At 30.6% G+C, this 20,490-nt stretch overlaps 2 protein-coding genes across 2 annotated transcripts; both read left to right on the forward strand.

Annotated features, from left to right (window-relative positions):
• LOC109353770 (adenylate isopentenyltransferase-like) lies at positions 4,687 to 6,069 on the forward strand. The gene has a single exon (XM_019596136.1). It carries the CDS (start codon positions 4,975 to 4,977, stop codon positions 6,025 to 6,027), a length of 1,053 nt encoding a protein of 350 aa, XP_019451681.1. The 5' UTR covers positions 4,687 to 4,974; the 3' UTR covers positions 6,028 to 6,069.
• On the forward strand, positions 19,392 to 20,347 carry LOC109354051 (VQ motif-containing protein 8, chloroplastic-like). The gene has a single exon (XM_019596403.1). The coding sequence runs from the start codon at positions 19,491 to 19,493 to the stop codon at positions 20,073 to 20,075; it is 585 nt and encodes a 194-aa protein (XP_019451948.1). The 5' UTR covers positions 19,392 to 19,490; the 3' UTR covers positions 20,076 to 20,347.

Below are 20,490 nucleotides of genomic sequence, written 5' to 3' on the forward strand. Positions count from 1 at the left end.
TGAGGTTTGCTTTATGGAAAGGCAAATCTCGCATCCCAATGCGAAACGACTATTTCGCGGACACGTGCGATAAACATGGTCGAATATTATCGGCTAATACCCGATCGGATATTATAAATCGTCCGCCGATCGTAATATCCGATTAGAATTTCGGATTTCGGCATTCCGAGTGAAAAATATTTAGAAAATAGGTATGAGTGTATTCAGGGTCTATATTGACTCGAAATGAAATTACGAAGCCAACGGTGCGATCGGAATTCGATTCCGAGTTACGGAACTCAAAAACCACTTTTTGAGCCGTACCGGGTGGATTTCGGCCCTGACAGTGGTTCAGAACCGACTGTCTCCTAAAATTACCAAAATTTACCACAAAATAGGAAATAATATTTTAAGACTAAAACTCAACTAGAGTTTCGTCTAATTCTTTACTGAAATTGCCCAGAAATTCATTTTCGAATATATAATTTAATAAAAATATTAATAAAATCTTATAATTCGAAATCGTAAAATTCGCGGTGTTACATGACATACACACAATATGCAGGAAAAGAAAGAGGAAAAGATTGAAGAAGATTAAGGAAGAAGATGATAGATTTTTTAGAGTAATGGTGGAAGAATGTGTATTTTATGTTATTGATCAAAATGCAGAATAAGAGACTTAAATAACACAAACTTCTACTGGTGGAAGTTTTTTCATTTTCTGTTTTCCCAAATTTCTACTAAACTTCTACTAGTAGAAGTCTCCACATTTTCTGTTATTAATACTGAAATTACATTATTTCTAACAAAATCAATGAAGAATAATATTTTGATTGTGTAAGAAATTTCTCATTGATAATATATATATATAACTCATGTGAATTCAGATCGTAGGCATATTATTAGCATTCACATGAATGACTTTTACTTTAACAGGTAAATCTCTCAATTCATAATAAGCTAATAATGTTAGTACAAAAATTATTTCCTTATATTAAGCTAAATATATCGAAATAATTTGATAAAATTGTCAAGCCAGACATATATAAATAAAAGTGTATTATTTATAATTAATATTGTAAAGATTATATACAACTAGTGTTAATTAATATTGTAAAGATTATATACAACTAATGCATTATCTACCATTTATTTGTATTACTATTAGTTTAGAAAGTCAATAATTATTAAAAATGAATGGTAAATGATATAATAAGTTAATAACAGTATAAAAAACTTTAACCTCAATGGTATATATTTTTTCTCTATAAACAATGATCGAGATTCCTTAAGGTAATAGAGCATCCAAATTGCAACATGGGGAACTAATGAGTCTAACAATTTTTTAAATCATTTAATTAAATAATTTAAAATTGAGATCCAAAGTTTATTTATATAATCTATATATAGTATTGAATAGAATGTTGACTCCTAAATAATGAACATAAAGTAAGAAAAAATATGTATTTGTAATTATCAATATATTAGGAGGTTTGAATATCTTAGAGGTAACAAAACTATTCACAATCTATAATTCATTCAAATTCATCCAAAATAAATTTATCTAAATCTACCTGTTAGAGCTAATAGATATAATCCAATATATAGTGTTAATATGAAAAGATTTAAATTAATCAATTATATCCAATATAAATTCATAGGTATATCCATTTGGATGGATTGCCATTCCATTAAAAAAAACAAAATATTTATTATCCATAAAGCAACATGCAAATCCCATGTCCAAAATATAAATTAACGTTATTACTATTGTACGAGTCATTACAGCGGTCAGAGTAATGATATAGTGGTATGGTGATTCAACCAGTAGTTCACTAGTTAAATCAAGTACGGATGAAGTTAGATATACATATATTATATAATAATATTAATATTGAAAAATCAATAAAGAAAACAATAACTTTTTATTTATTTATATCACTTGTTAAAAATGTAGATTGTAAATCATGATATGTATAAAAAATATAGTAGTTATATGTTTGTTCATCCATATCAATATTTTGATAAAAATAAATCATTTTCATTAAATATAATTTTAAATGAAACTAGTCAGTATTACTGGTATGACCGGTACTGTTCAATTGAAAAACAGTCGGTGTAACCAGTTTTTACTGGTATAATTGCATGACCGATATAAATATTGTATCATAACGGTATTAAGACTGGTTCTTCGATTTACTCGTTGGGCCAACCGAAACGAATGCTAGTGATATAAATTACTCTATTTTTAATAATAATAAAAATCATTAAACAATATTATCATTTTTATCAAGCATTCTTTCAAAAAGTTTCAATAAAGATTGGTATAACATTTTTGTGTCATGATTGAGCACAAGAAAAGTATATGATTGTACAATACAGTAGCTCTAACCTCACATACACTATTATCTTTCAGAGTTTTCACATATAAATTTATGTACCGAGATTTTTTAATTTGATTTTTAAAAATGCTTTATTAAAAAATAATTTTTAAAAGAATTTTTTCCTTCAAAAAATGCTTCAGTTCAAATTAAAAAAAAAATTATCCAATCCATTAAAATGGATATATGAATGAAATGGATGGATTGGAATAATTGGAATAATTGGATATGAATGAATGAATAATTTAGAAATGTAATTTTATAAATTTATATGAATTGATGGATGACTTTCTGTCTCCATTATGATCCATATCCATCCAAATCCACCAAATTCCCCTCCTTAAAATATCATATTAATACACTTATTACTTTTACTTTTGCATATTAATTCACACTGTTATTTGGAATGAAATCATATTCAATAAGGAAAAATGTGAGAGAAAAGAGGAATTTACAAAATTTTCAAGTATTTAATTCATAAATAATTAAAAATCTAGACCTCAGATACATTTCTACCTAGTATTCGATTCTATGAGATAATTTGCACTATTTTTTTTATCTATCCTATTCAGATTTAGTGTATATATATATATCAATTTTGTGTAGTAATTTATTCGCTGATAACACATGTATGTGATATCACTATAGTTTTATAATTAAAACTTACTATAAAATAATAATAATGGTAAACAGTAAACTAGATTATATATAATATCAAAGTAATAAAAAATAAGAGTATAACAAATAATTATTAAAAAATAAATATGAATATATTTCAACCATATAGACTTTTCATTCTTGTACCATTTGATTATTTAGTTATCTCCATGTTGTTTGGAAACCTTTATTAGGCTTATTGGTGAATTGATGGATGAGAGGAGATAAGACATTCAAAATTAGCATATGAAATTTTTTTCATAAGAAAAATAATGTGTAGATAAATTATGTTTGGTTTTTTTTTTTTTTGCATTATTGTTACATAATCTATCAATCATATTTAATTATTACTTAACTTAATATTCTGGGGGATATACAATAATGGATGAATATTACGATATTTGGTTAACAATAGTAAGTATCCTGGCCAAGAAGATGGGGAGGGATATTCAGAAGGAATTATGTAATGTGAGATGCACATCATTATTTTAGTTATAATTGAATGTATAATTAGCGGAAGGGGTAATCTAGGCACTTGATACATGTTAGTGGTTAAGTCCATTTTTAAAAATGTTATTATTATTATTATAGGATAAATTGACACGGTCCATATTTGTTGAACTAGGTTTCAACACGTGTCGAACTCAAATCAAAGCATTAAAAATCTAGTTAAAAAACTAGGAATGGACAATACATGATCTCATTTAACTTAAACTACATTTATATTATTTTTTAAAAATGAAGTTAAAGTGTAATATATAATTTTTTTATAACAATCATCATTTATTTAAATTATTATTTTTAAAGAATCAATGATAATTAAATATAAATTATGAATAATGTAATAATAGTTATAGAACTCATATACTGTTAATGCATACATTTTTCATCATAAATTTAAATGTATTGGATTTAAAAATATAATCTATATTGATAATGTAATTGGAGATATTGGCTTAGATGTCAAAATGGGCAAGGATGCAAATTTGTACATTAGGATATGCATTTTCATATTCTCCCATTTGCTCGTGATTTCGTTGATGTGTATCAATAACATATTTAGTTACGAAATAATAATTGTTAAAAGAAAAGCTAAAATTTTAAAAACAATTTAAATTAATTATAACGTAATTTAGTGGAATTATTGTTTTAATTTAAAATATATTAAATAAATTCTAAGGTCTTGTTTCAATTTTGAGCATCAATTTGAAATCCAATTTCATATATCAAACACACATTAAGAGGAATGAACATTAAATAAAGGATTTTCCTAATATACGCCTATTGCACACCTTTAAAATGTCATTAAGATTAAGTGAAACATGTAAGGAAATCAACATATTTTGCTATGAATGTTAACGAAAAATTGATGTTTACTAAGATTTTTGTTACTTGTAAAGGACTGAAAGGGTATGAGCAACCGTTGAAGAGTGCAAATATCCTTCCTGAATAATTTTAATATGTTAGAATGGCTAAAAGGAAATACATTTAAAAATAAAGCTCATATGGTATTGTTGTTGTTTTAAATAGGACCTCGATTACTCTCCCTCCACTCTTATTCTGATTGCACCGAAACAGAGTGAGCAAAGCAGAGAGGAAAACAATACGTATTGAGAGCTAAAAAGAGTCCCTATTCATGAACCATCAACCAAAGCTGAATACAATCCGTTTTACATTACAGCTAGCTACTAACTTCCACCTCCTCTTTCCAACTTCAACAACAATGCATTAGTTTTAAATTTGTTACAATGATGCAAAATACAAAAAACACTTCCTCATTCCAAACCCAAATATTTGTTATGATTCCTTAAACCCACTCACACTCACTGATACGGTACACGCTACCTGTACCCTTCATATCACCACGCACTTTCTGCCTTTTTCTCACAACAACGTTTCTCTCTGTCACCCCTTACATTACAGCTATCACTTCCATACATATATTGTTTTCTTTTTCATGACACTTTCTATTTTCTCTTCCCATTGCCACCACCATCACCGTATCAAACTAAACCATTCTCTACTCACATTTTTTACTACTTCAACTCCTTCTCCAAGAACTAAAGTCCGGTTCCCACGAATGGATGCTGCAGCCGCTACCACGTTCCACCACCACCGCCGGAAAGATAAGGTGGTCGTCATTATGGGCGCCACCGGTTCAGGAAAATCGCGACTTTCCGTCGACCTAGCTACCCTTTTCTTCCCTTTCTCCGAAATCCTCAACTCTGATAAAATGCAAGTATATTCCGGCCTCGATATTACTACCAACAAGATCCCTCTCCACCAGCGCCGCGGTGTCACACACCACCTCCTCGGCGATGTCGACCCCTCCGGCGGTGAGTTCTCCCCTTCGGACTTCCGCCACCACGCCGGAGAAATAATCTCCGATGTTACCAACAGAAGAAAACTACCCATCATAGTTGGTGGTTCTAACTCCTTCATCCACGCTCTTCTGGTTGAACGATTCGACCCCGAGTTGAACGTGTTTGATACTGAATCATCGTCGTCATCACTCGTTATTTCTTCAGAGTTGAGATATAACTGTTGCTTCCTCTGGGTAGATGTGTCATTTTCTGTTTTATCAGAGTATTTGATAAAGCGAGTTGATGACATGCTTGACTCGGGAATGGTAGACGAGTTGGCTCAGTTCTTCGACCCGAATGCGACCGAAGAAATGAACCGAACCGGGTTGAGGAAAGCGATTGGAGTACCAGAGTTGGACCGGTTTTTTAAAGAACATCCTCCCGGTTCGATAAAGGATGAGGATCGTGTGTGGAAGGGTGCATACAAGGAAGCAGTGAGGGCGATTAAGGATAACACGTGTAAGCTGTCGAAGAACCAGATAAGGAAGATTTTAAGGCTGAAAAGGGCAGGGTGGGACCTACAGAGGGTTGACGCCACCGCGGCATTTACGGCGGCGCTGACGTCAGATGATAGTTGGTCCGATATATGGGAGAGGAATGTGTTGGAACCAAGCGTCAAGATTGTGAACCGCTTTTTGATGGAGTAGGTTTTTCAGCTTCTGATTTTTCTTTTAATTTTATTTAACTTGCTCTTTCTCTTTCTTTATTTTAAAACAACCTAACAAAATGGAAAATTGGGGTATGGGGGAAATGTACAAATATGAAAATGAAAGTTAACGATTTGGATTGAGTCAGTGCTCTGAAGAGAAAGGGGATGTTGGGTTCCCAAATTTTGGATTTTGTTGGTGGAATGATAATTTGGGTCGTGTGTCTCAAAAATTTTCCGAAGGCTGGTTTGGTTAGGAAAATGTAGAAAAAGAAAAAGGGAAATAGTGTAGAAATGATGAGAAAGTTTTGGTTGTAGCAATAAAGTTTTGTTTTTTTATTATTCATGTTAATTCCTAAAAAAATTGCAACATGAGATTGTGAATGTTGTTGTTCTCCAACTCTCTTTTTCTTTCTCTCACTCATATATTAGGCGTGGACGTTGAAATGATGAGCAAATAACATTGGAAACTTTCCAACAGCAATCAATACACATTTATTTATATTTGAATTTTAATATATATGGGTTGGGTACAAATGGGAGTATCCGATTCTGGATCATATGCAATACCAAATTTACCTAGAGAAAATCGTACCTTTTTCTCTCCCTCGTCTTTTCCTGTACGTTTTTAATCAAATCTGTAAAAAATGAAGCGGAGGTGGATTCAGGACTGTGAATTTGTCTTGGCTTTGGAGTTTTAAGGAAGAAAAAACTTCTTCTTTTAACACAAATTGTATAAATAACAGGACCTTTAAAGAAATTTGGTGAAAAATATATGCACCGATAATATATGAGTTTTATACACTATTATTGTATAATCTACTATTCATATTTTATAATTATTGACTTTTAATATAAAAATAATAAGATGAATGATATTACAATGATAATATATAAATATTTCTACTTCTCTTTAAGAATATGCGACGTTTGGGATTTGGATATGCTACTTCAATGGGTGATAATTTCACTAAATTTGGTCATTGATTGTAAACTAATTCATTCAGTCTTTAGTTCAAGCACGTTTATATTACCTGAAAACACTTACATGTGACATTCGATGAAATAAAAAATCTCCAGTTTACCAAATTTAGATGAAAAGGGTTTTGAATTCCTCTGGCTGACCCCGTTTCTATGACTAATTTATTTGAATGTTTAATTTTTAAATTTAAATTATTTTTCTCACCAAGTTTATTAAATCTCATAGAACTACACCAATTTTCATAAACAGTAAGCCTCACGAGAGTTCTGCAAATTCATATCTCATTTGTTTAGTACCAGAAAGAGTTTCATGGATGGTTAAAAAATGGTCAAAAGAAAGACACACATGAGAGAATTTAAATGTGTTTGGTATACATTGTATTTTTAGATTATAATTATAAACCTTGAGATTATAAATTGAAAAGTAAATTACCTATCAAACTTAAATATGTTGCATTTTGCTTATTTTTTATAAGCTCTTTTCAATAAAATAAATTTGTTGCCGAAACAAGTTTACTGTTTATAAAAAAAACTTATAAACAAGAAAAATAAGTAAAAACAAACTCATTAATCAAATAGGCACATATAATTTTATATGAGAGTATTGTTGGACCAGTTAAGGAATTTTGTATTTATTAATATTATTAAAATTTAAAAGCATCACTTTCTCATGTGAATATTTTATTCTTAGTTTCTTTAATCAAATCCCTAATAATTCTGAACAAAAAGAAATATGTTTTATTCAATTAGTTCATGATTAATTCCCTGGATTTAAGCCTCCTGAATGAGAACAATTATCATCTAACTTAACCTTATCATATTATGGATGTTTTTAGAATGAGTTTGATATAAGGATAAGGATAATATTGTTGCTTAATGAATATGAGGTTACAACAAGTTCAATCCATATAATTTATATAAACAATTTCTCTACTTATAAAATAAGGTTGTGTATATGTATTTACTCCACACCCAACTAAATAAAAGTCTCGTATATTGTGCCACATTTTTTAATATAATGTATGTTTTGAACTCATCATAATTGTTTCTGATAAAAGATACTCAAGTAAATATGGTGATTTATTAGAGGATTTAGAATTACTCAATAAACTAAAGATAGTTCTTAATCTCCTACAATTTCCTCCCATAAACCCTGTAGGGTTGTGTTTGGTACAATGTATTTTAAAATCTAAGTAATTTAAAACATAGGGAAAGCATTTCAATGGAACCAAGCATGCATGGAGATACAGTGAGAATAGAATTTTGAGATTAGTGGCCGATATCGAATTTTGAATTTTACTTCCTAGTGTAGTATTTCAAATATTTTATCACGGGAACGTGCAAAGAAGTTTTAAAATTCTTTGAGAAAAAGTAGGATGATAAGAAAAAAATAATATTAGATGTTTTTTCCAAAAGGGGCACACATGCTTAAAATTTTAGTTTGACATGATAGCCATTGTAGAAGGCTAGAAGCTATAATGAGAAGACACACTTTAATACAAAAAAAAAAAAAAGAGCACCAACTTTAGCAATCATTTATACTACAATTTACCTATTTTCATTTTCAAATCCTAATTCAATGTTTGAGTATCATTCATATCATACAATCTTTTAAATTGTGACCGTGATTATCGAATTTGCAACTATGATGATTATAGTCACCGCGACATTTTGTGATTTTGACTGTAGTTGATGTCATGCCAACTTTTTTCTGATAAAAATGTTTTTCAATTTAATACAACTCAAATATTGTTATTGAGATTCAATGTCATACCACTATTGTGATTTGATAGAATTGCAGCTACCACAACAAACAGAATATTAGCTCAATTTCAAACAATATTACTAGCAATTATTTATCCACCTTTCGCAAACGAATTCTAAGTGCAAAATACAAGTGTGGGACTATCCCTTATTCATCATGTCAATAAATCAATATTAGGTCTCATTATTCGATGTCTAGTTCCAATGTCCAAAATCCAAACTTCAAATTCGTGCTGACCTTCTTCACTTCACGCTGTCCTTGTTGATGTTAACGGCTTGAGAGGGGAGTATTTGATACTTGATAGTACAGTAGCTAGGAGGGAATAGGGTAGACATAGCAACATAGGCAGTGTTCTCGGTGCAATGTAGTTTTCATATAGTTAATTCTAGGCCAGTGGGTCCAAATTCTTGGGTTCAGGGTTCAGAATTTTCTGCATATAGATGTTAGAAATAACTTCTGGTGCATAGTGCACAAGTTCCAGGATAAGACAATGAGTGCTATCTTCTTCTACCCCACCCAGCCCCACCACAAGAACTTCCAAGTTTATGTACTTTACCAGACTGGGGCTATGGTCTATGCTGTTCTGGTCTTCCTACCTCATACAACTGTGCTTTTATAGGTAAGGATTAATGGATGACATATAGTCACATATCCCAAACCAATCTCATTTCATCATGTAATAAAAAGCAAATTATTTTATGTTTTTATAGTTTTTTCTTAATTAATTGTACCTTTTTGATTTGTTTGGAACATAACACAAAATATTGGGACATATGATATTGTTAATGACGTGTCTTTTTATTTTAAAATATTATATCACAATAAATTACTCTAAAAATCTATTAATCGTTTTAAGGGACATATGTTAATTTCATATGAATATTAATTTATTAGGATATAATATTTTTTATCAGAAACTTTATTTGCTACCATCTCCCCTTCTTATTTTATAATATTTTATCACGTGGTCATGTGAACTAAAAATGCATAAATGATGTAATTTTTTTACCAATGATAATCTAATTTATTACTAATATCTGCCATATCTATATACTAGCTCTTGCACATTCCCACACATAAAAAATACCATGGGTAACCGGTTCGATTATAGAATACATGTTATGCCTAGACAAAGACAATGGTCGAGCGAGATAAGTGTAATTCGGACATTCTCATGTCTTAGTCAGACAATCTAAGCTAACAAGTAACAAGTATTGATCAGACAGAAGCAACAAAATAGTATAAAGTCATTTCTGACACTCTATTACTACATCACCTACATGACATAGGCATGTGCTCGATAGGAGATTCATGACACAAACCTCTGCATGACATAGGTACCTCCTCCAACAAATTCAAACATCCCTCAGACTATACTACATGATTCCAACATATTCCAACCATCTAGATCTATCTTCAGGGGACTAAAGAACACTGGGAATTCATTCCATAGGACCAATATATATGTCTGAATGTGTAACGGGTCCCCTGCATGTTCAAGGGCAAATGTTCTTTTCTCCTAAGTTTTCACTTTTCAGTTCCTATTTTTGATGACTAAGGTTAATTAATCATATAAGGGAAGAATAGCAAGATATACCTCCCATAGGACGGCCCCCACCTATATTTGCTCACCCATCCCTTTCTCATTCTGAATCACAGACTCATAAATTTCTCTTACCAAAAACATCAAAATGCATTCAAATAAATAAATTCCAAATTTACTCAAATTTAAAGAAGGTATCATTCAGTAGAAGATACTTTTACTTTAGGGCAATAGTTAAGGTCTTTTTTTTTAAATGTGGTTTTTTTTGTAAGAACAAGAAATTATTAATTGTTTAATCTATTAAGTGCACCTCTTGCTAATAAAAGCTTGGTTTAAAAGTTCCTTAACAATTGTTTTAAGGTTAATGGTTAGCAACTGTTCTAATAATGATAGAAAAGTATAGCATGTACTTTAAAAAATAAAAAATGCAACTTAGAAACCATGAATGTTTAAGTGCAACGAGCTAGCACATTCATATTCACATTCAAGACTCTTAAACTTGTGGCTATTACTAAGCAAGAAGTTTCCTTGAGCATGCATGCTTCTCTTATTATTTGGTCCAAGGAACCACAATTTTGTAGTTGTATTTTCATGATTGCACGTTCTTGAGTTTTAAGAATAGCTTCTAGGCTGAATAATAATTCATTGCGTCCTAGAGGAACCCAAGTTGGGTGACATGGATTATAGGTGGAACAACATACATAAAGTAGATTATTTAGCTGTATGAGGAGGCATTGTATAAAGTGTTTAGTTTAATATAATATTATAGTTAGCGTAAATGAGATGATGACAAAGCAGGAACTTTATTGATATATATTTTAATAGGTTTATTTTTTTTTGCCAAATAGATGGTTTATTAGCTAAACTACCGCTTAATTTTAGTCACAGATCGAACACGATGATAAAAATGTGCAAATTGATTGATGCATGTGCAATGCATACACGAAGAAGCATCGAAATTCAGGACACCACTTCCCCTGGGTAACAAGATTAAGGAAAATATTGGAATTTAATATACATTCTTGATCAATGTAACAAAAAGGACAAAGAAAATTACCAACTGTGCAAATTACATATCAGAGAAGTGGGCATATTACGTGTGTTTCTTTTATTTTCAATGTGTCAATTACTTTTCTATAAATATGTTTTTCAATCTTAGAGATGCACAAATTTAATCAAGTTCCATTCAAGAACTTAATATATGGTGACATCATCTAAATTTTCAATCCTAGAGATGCACAAATTTTATTAATAAATGTATGGTGACATCATCTAAATTTTGGGGTCAAATTTAGTATTAGTTAATGACATTGAAAGGCATTTGGCATTAAAATATACAATTTTGTATTGGGATCCTCTCTAGAGGGTCCAATACTGAAATGTGAGACTAAGATTTATTTCAACATTTATAATAATTGTTTGCCTAAAAATATTTTAAAATCTGAATCATTAATTTTTTTAAATTTGAACCATCAATTTTAAAAATCAACATGTCAAACTCTTATATGGTACTGAGCCCATCCGGTAACCATTTTGTCCCATTTTAAACACCGACGATATATATACTTTGGACCCTAATTTAATATATATAATTTAAAGTTTAATATTAGTTAAAGTTATTGTGTATGATAGAATGTATTAATTCTTTATAAATTTGAAAGAATAGTGATTTTTTCCTATAATTAATATATGTCTCACCTTATAGATCAAGAATAGTAATTCTTTTTTGGTGTGGTTGTCATATTTACTAAGTATCATTTCGAAGAATTGACTTTTTAATTTTTACTACCAATTTACCATGATGCTCGAAAATTCAATACGACTTTAGACTGCTTAATCAAATATCTCTTTAATCTTACATTATTAAAATATGAATACCAATTATAATTAAATTGGTGAATTTGATATGGTGTTTTGTCTCTTTCCCAAATTATTTTATTCTTCCCTTCCTTGATAGATCTCCACCTCCCTTTCATTTATTTATTTCCTATCTCTGATGGCTCAAATTAGAATAAGATTTGTCGTTAATAATTACTCTCAATTTAGTGTGCAACTTGTGTATAGAGTTTGGTTGTAATTTGGTGGAAGCATTCAAGAAGTGCATCGCAACTTCAAGCATTTTATATTTACAGACCCAATTGAGGCAGGAAAGCTGAACATGTCGCAGCAATGCAGTCTCTGAATGGCTGGCGACATATTGGGATGAGCTACTACATAGCTGGTTCTCTATTACCCAGCATTTAAATCTTAGTGATCAGTATGTACAAGATTAAAGAACACTCCTAAAGGAACTTCAAAATTATTAAATATAATTAGGTCAAACATTCTATTAATCCTAATTAAGAGGTGAAACATGTCATACCGTTTATTAAAGGCTTATTACCTGACTTATAACATGTTAGGTCATCAATTTTTTTTTTTTTCTTGAACAAGTTATTATCAGGTCTTTTGAAAAACATATTTAGCTTAACACGTCAGACTTTAGATCATCTAAAAGATCTATTAAACCTAATAGGTCGGTCTATTTAGTAATGTTATATAACAATTTTTATATTATACTATTTATTTTAATATAAGTAATATTATTATATATGTAATTTTAATATAAAAATGTATACAAAAATATAATTTTATTATTAGAGTTATATGAGTTTAGTTCAAAGTATGTCTATTAGCTTATTTAAATATAGATATAGTGGTTTATATCATGACTATATAGTTTAGACTTTTAAATAGATCAAATTTAGACTTTAATTTTTTTTAAACAACTAATAGATTAGACCCAGACTTCTATATGTTATATGGGTTCGACATGTTTAAAGCAAAGTCTGAGGTAGTCTGGAAAGTCTAACCTAATTTGTTTAGATCCTTAATCCTAATTATTGCCACATATTAGACAACAAAGAGTTTTAAATTTTGGTTGCAATTTACCATGCAACTGTAAACATTTCCATCGTTGTCTAATGGGTTATGACTTATGAGTTAAGACTATTGCCTTATGAAATATTTTGTATTGAAATTTGATTTGAACATGATGTAGTCTAATGCAACCTCAGACAACTCATGTGGTTATAATCTCGTTTTAGGTAGCCACATCATTGTAATTATAGGATGATGTGATTAATGTGATTATCACAACCAAAAACAGCAATATTTTCACTACATCACACGATATGGTGTACAAGTGGAAACTTTTCAAATTAAACAATCCCTACCCCTTCTCAATATATGGCCAGTGAGGTACATACAAAACAAACTTCTAAAATTAGTGAATGGAAGAACTTATTTCCAAATTCTAATAGCTTGTCATTTTCATGGAAGGGTATATTTTCCAGGAGTTGGAAAAACTTGGGTCAATTCATTTTAGTGAAAAAATTATTTAAAGTTTTTATATATATGCACTCCAACTATCAGATATAATGTATGTGTCAGTCCTGGTTGGAAGGTGAACATGCTGGTTCTGATGAAGCTGTCCTTCTAAGAATGTTAGCTCAAGAATTAAGTATTGATAAAGAAACAATAAATCAATGACACAAAGGGAATGATAAAAAGTGGGGATGTGAGATCCAAGGAAGGGGTGAAAAGAGTGAAAGACAAAAACTCCGGGAAGAGAGAGTCACCCATTGTTCTCTGAGCCACTAAAAAATGTGGGTTTAAGCTTATTGGGCCAAGTACATTGAGAGTATATGAAAACAAATATTGCACATTAATATTAGGAGAATGATATATCATTCTACTATATATATATATATATTATAAGGTTGTACATTATTTATTAATGAAAAACTTAGAAGTTACATATAACACTTTCTTGTAGATATAATAATTTAATAGAATAGTATAACATTACTCTTAATATTACATGGATTATAAAGCATGTAGTGGGGAAAACATGATGGTATTATAGCAGAATCCAAGACTTGAAGAAGAACAAAAACATCATCGTGGTGTGAGGAGTTGAGGGAAACAGTGCGCGTGCGGGTTGTTTTTGCGCATGATCCTATAACTCAGGCTATGCACACTATTTTATTACAAAACTTATGGGGCATGGGTCTCGAACATTAATGCATTACTGGGTCGAGTCAAGGTTCATAGAATGGCGTGTGTCACACATTTGGTTTGTAGTTTTTACATTAACAATGTGGGGTTGTAGTTTTGTGTTCTGATTATTGTTTAGTATACATATCTCTATGTTCCCACCTAGAGCTTTTCCATGTCAGGCACTACAAATAATTAAATGAAAATTATGACACTCACCTTCCAAGTGAATATAGTGCAGATACATTCTATAAATTGATTTATATGTATAAAAAAACAACATTTGTCTTAAATCCTCATACAAATCAGCCATTAGTTAATTATTTCCATTTTAAATCATTTTGATAAATGATTTTGTTTATATGGAAACTTACATCGATATCTTATTTTAAAATTATACTTGCATATATGGGTTGCGTTACCCAGTGTCCTAATGAAATTTTATAAGGATAACAACTGGGAAAAAAATTACCATTAGGAAATTAAATTTATTATCTGTCGATATGTACCAATATTATTTTTTAGGCAAAGTTTCAATTTCTATTATTTGAACAATGTAATCGGAGCACTAGTTAATATTCTCTAAATGTATAACTCACTTCAAAATAGAACTTTACCACTTAAAAAGGTGTAAAGACTAGTGTTGACAATGAGCTCCATCACTGCAAAATAATTCGATACTTGATTAAGTAATATACTTCTTAACTTGGACATAACCTTTTGGAACACTCTATAAAACACCATAAACTTCATGTCATTTCTAATGAACTATATTTCATTCTTAATTGATCTATACATAAAAATAATGTTAAATTAATAACAAAGAAAAATTATAATTCAATATTTTATTATAGCATCGAGTTATCAATTATTATTATTTTATTATATATCAATATTATTACATTAATTATTTTTAATTTTAAAATTTATTTATTATATTCTTCTATTTTTTTTATAGTTGTTTCTTTTGGATATTAATGCTGACTAACTTGTATGAGGTATACATCTGCTGTCTCACAAGTTATGTCATTGCATGTGTTATCAACTGTATCTTATTGCATCAATTTTTGTATTGGCCCATTAATAATTTAAAAACATATTTATACAAAAGACCAATTTCACCAACTATTAAAGATTAAGTGACTGATTAAAAACAAAAAATAGTTAATGATAACTGCTTTTTTTAATGAAACGAGTCAGACCTTAAATAGGCTTGGTCATGGGACCAAATAGCCCGACCAGATTTTTTTCCACCCGATTAACAACATACGTTCGGGGGAAACGCAATGGCTGTATTTGAATTTGTGGATTGTTCATGCAGCCTATTTATATCAATGAGGTGATGGGTTTTGGTAAGGACAAATATCTCATTAATGGGCCATGACAAAGTTGAGCCCAATGAGATGGAGGCAGATTATGGGCCACATATCACTTACCTGAGAGAAACTCAAGCCCAAATAAAAGAGAATATTTGGCTAGAACCTAGAAGAACTAGGAAGAAAAACATATTCAAGGATTGGGTGAAGTTTTATTTGCTTTATCTTTGTTGGGTTTGCTTTTTGATTAAGTTTTAATCCCTATATATGCGTATATCGGAGACAAGTTATGCTAAAAACTATCTTGTACACTTTTCTCTAAAACATTTCGTGTTGGATTTTTTAGTAATACCCATATAAAGATTTTGTTGAAAGCTATAAGCACCAAATTTGTAAAAAGTAAACCTTAAATTTGTGGATGCATGCGGCAGCCAAAGAACCCACTATCTGTCAAAGCTGAACAAAGATTTTTTCTTTGCAGCTCTTTGAACACTTTTTAGCCATTACATCCTCAACAATGTACAAAGATCTGTTTTTGTTTTTGTCAATTATTGACGCTGGTATTGTTTTCAACTTAGTATAATGTATACATCGTAGAAAATTCCATAACAATATAAAATTAGGGAAATTGACTTTTATCACATTGACTGCAATACTTGTCACATCATTATTTTTTGAATGAGCTTATTTGAAGTCAAAGTGGAATAGGTTAAAGCAATCAAAGGAGGACAATGCTCCATTAGTCCACAAGTATAAAGTCTTCTTTGCATTTCAAAACTTGAATGCGACTAACTTGAAAAGCTTCAATCTTGAAGGTTAATGAATTCTATCCTATTCTATTTTCCTGTTGCTTTGGGTTACTATAGCCAGAGATGTTAGATCCTACCATAAAACAACTTCATCTCCATCACACCATTTAAGTCTATTGACCTTCACTAAGAGCCAGTGAACCACCACACTGTCACCTAAACTAAAGAGAGCTTATAGTTACTTTGTATGCCACAATAAACGTATGATAAATGAGATAATTATGTAACTACCGGAGAGTACATAATATTTTACTTAACATCTAGATCATTATCTATTATCAACCCCTTTTGCATCACCATTCACATACAGGACGATCACAAGAGGTTGAGAATTTTATTTAGCTAGGTTGTTTGTGGATAAACTTGCCCGCATGCAGTAGGAGCAGAATTGAAGTGGTTCAGGAGTCCCATATTGACTATTTTAGGAGAACGTGTTGTATTTTCGAATTGATTTTTTAAGGGTAAGAGAAAGAAATGAAGGTTTATGAACTATGAAATATAATTGTGAATGACTAAACAAATTCTCAAATAGACCTTTATGGGAAAGAAATTTACCCATTACATGTGCAACACCCACCCCACACCCTCACATAAAAAAAAAGGTAATTGTGGGCTTGTGGCACAAATCTTGCTTCCAAGGAATTGTAGAAATTGTGAGTCTTAAAAACAATAACCATTTAATTAAATACTTTTGAAATTGATGAAATGACAAATTTCATAAAATTCTAAGTTAATTTTGTTATTTATAGCTACATGCAATTGGGGACTTTTTAATGCTCTGGGGTAATACTCAAGAGCTCTAATTTATCAAGAATGCTAATCATGTAACACTTTACCAACAAAAATAAAATATGATACTCGTGTAAATTATAAAAATGTGAGACACATTTCTTATTCATTTGTTGTTCCCCATTGGGACTGGAGGTTAAAATATATACATACTACAATAAATTTTAGATATGATATCAATGTTAATATTTTAGTCTCATAATTTTTTAATTTTTATAAATGATGACAATTATGTTGAACTTGGCATCACGGTGCTGGAGATTTATTTACAAACTAAATTTAAAATACGAAAATAGTTTCTCCTTTTTTAATATATCAGCTGAATAGGAGAATGGATAACTAAAACTGATCTATGTATACACCACCTTACTACGGACACATCGTTAGGGACAGCCTAGCTACCTTACATTTTAAAACCATAATTTTATATACTCCAACAGTCCAACTTGTCAAATATTTTTGAAGACAAAAAATCACATTTAATTAAGAGACAACTTTCAAGATTGTTATTTAATTTGTACAATAAAGACATAATGTGCAAGCATCTTTTTCTTAAAATGTAATTATAATTCAACAATGGTTAGTCATCAAAGAAGTGAAACGCGATGCAAGCTAAATCTTACCAACTTAATCTATTATTTTAGTTGTTCAACTCTGAACTTGTTGTCATTTTAACAAAATGTTATATACTTTGTGGCTAAATCAAAAGTTAATATTACAATAAATGCAAGTGAAATTAAACAATATGCATAAAATATAGAATTAAAAGATATTTTGATCATTTATATTTTATCGAAATTCTAGTCTGCTTCTTTATCTTTTTTGGATTTATCATTTCTTTATTTTTCACTATTTTTTTTATTCTGGTCCTTTCATCAACTATAGTTGGGATTTCTAACATAGATGTCTCAAAAGGACTTCCTTTGGCCCCCAAATACTGTTAACTATGGCAAAACAAATCCAGAAAATAGTAAATTGCCAAATAAAACCCTAATAAAAATATAGGGCTAAAATATCATTTAATCCTAAAATATATTATGAAATAAAAGATCGAAGTACGAAGAGGAAAATGTTTTGTGATACTTTAATACAAATTTTGCTTCTAAAAAAAGAGCAAATTGTTTTATGCAGTCTACAAGTATTATTGGCAATTTGGGTAAAGTTTATAGGGTCCGCGCCCTGCTCGACGTGTTGGGTGGGCAGAGCATGAAAATTATGTTCATCCACCCTAGAATGCCTACCCAACATGCCCTTTTTGCCCATGTGTATTTCAAATGAGCGGGCAGGGCGGTCCATAGGCATCAATGAACACTAAAATAAGAAATTTGATGGGTCAAATATAGCAAGAGTAATTCATGTTCTCACCACTTGAGTGCATATAGCAATTTTCCAAAATATAATATCTTACCAATTAAATGCATGTTCGGTTTATGCAAAACAAGATGTTATATTTTGTGTTTTATATCATACTGTCACACTATGTATCCATGCAATCTTAAGTACTATGTAATTTTTAGTTTTTTTTTATTTAGGACGGCTCGCAAGTCCGCCCTGCCCATGTTTAAAACGGGCGGAGCACGATATTTCATACCCTATTTAAAAATAGGCATGCCTGTACCCACCTTAATTTTAGTAGATATTGTATGGACATAAGCAGGACAAACAGGACCGCCCTAATTGCCAATGGTATCTAGAGGCGGCCAAAACGTGCAACTGGGAAGGTCGAAAAGGTGTAACATTATGCAAAATAAACAATTTAATCAACATCCAACTTAGAATAATAAATTAATAATGCTAATGCTTGTCAACCATTTTTTTTCTATTTGGTTTTGGGGGCCGCAGTTAACAATATTTGCCTTTTGTTGTACGTATCTTAGGTCATTTTATTTTCATTTTTCCTCACGCTACTTGTCTTAGTTAGTAAAAATAATATTTTAGATGAAGCTACGTTGAAACTGCAACAATCAAATAAAAAAAGCACAACTACTCATTAACTAGTATATCAAAAGCATTATCTACATTTCATATTCAAATAGCTCCAATGTCAACGGTCAGAATCGTTGGCTAATACATATCTCTTTCTCAATTCTGAAAATATATATATATATACCCTCTCTTCCCTTCTTTTCCCTATTAACCAATTCCACAGATTTTGTTATATTCTAACACTTTCATTTGTACCTATCTCCTATCACATTAGTGTATTATTGATTGAACTTTAAGATGAGGAGTGCTACAAATTTGAATGGATTTCATGAACAATCAAAGAAGATGATGATCAATGGTCCACGACCTTCTCCATTAAAGATCAATAAAGACTCTCATTTGATTCGAAAGGCTTCGGTTTCAGATACGAAACAACACAACCAACATAGGGTTCCCATCATCATTTATACTCAATCACCCAAGGTTATACACACCACTGCTCAAGATTTCATGGCTCTTGTTCAAAGACTCACAGGCATGTCAAGTTCCAACCAAAACATAACTCATCAACCAAACCAAGAGGCATATGATGGGTCCAAGTATGACAATATTAGCACCGAAGACCAAGGTGCTAGTGAGATTTGTGTTAAGAGAGAAGATGATGGTGATACTTTAGTTAAGTGGGATTCAAATGTTGATCAGAATAGTAGTCCCTCTAATATTCTTAGGTTTGTTGATATGCCATTTTATACTCCAAATTCATCAGATTTCTTTTGTACTTCTCGATCAACGTTTAAATGTTCTGATCATCCATATGGGATTTTGGGTAGTTTGATATCTCCTTCTGGGTTGGATTTCATGAAGGAACTTCCTGAATATTAATTGACTTCAATTGGTTTTGGTAATTCCTGCATGTCTAGCTAGGTTGGACTCATTTATCTTCTTCTTGATGATATTTGTTTTCTCATTTTAATTTGTAAATGTTGTTATGTTAATTAGTCTTGTGATAATGGGGTACGATGAAATCAGTGTGAATTATAAGGAGATTTAGTTCATTCTTTCTGGACATAAGAAGAATAACTTCATTCGTTTATTGTTTTTAATGTAATTTCATTTATGTATCTTTTCATTATCTATAGTACTATATTCTCTAATCTTGTTTCTTCTCTAGATTATTAATTTCACTTTCCCATTTCATCAAAGTTTATAATTCTTGGATCTATGCGTTCAAGCATTAGGCCAGTCAAAGCGAAAGACAATGATGCAAGCCTGCAAGTTTATTGGGTCACCGTCAGAT

Source organism: Lupinus angustifolius, chromosome LG08, assembly GCF_001865875.1.
Source record: "Lupinus angustifolius cultivar Tanjil chromosome LG08, LupAngTanjil_v1.0, whole genome shotgun sequence".
NCBI classification, from domain to species: domain Eukaryota; kingdom Viridiplantae; phylum Streptophyta; class Magnoliopsida; order Fabales; family Fabaceae; genus Lupinus; species Lupinus angustifolius.

What these genes read in the sequence shown, in the direction of transcription:
- LOC109353770 (XM_019596136.1), top strand. Translation starts at nt 4,975, where the DNA reads ATGACACTTTCTATTTTCTCTTCCCATTGCCACCACCATCACCGTATC.
- LOC109354051 (XM_019596403.1), top strand. Translation starts at nt 19,491, where the DNA reads ATGAGGAGTGCTACAAATTTGAATGGATTTCATGAACAATCAAAGAAG.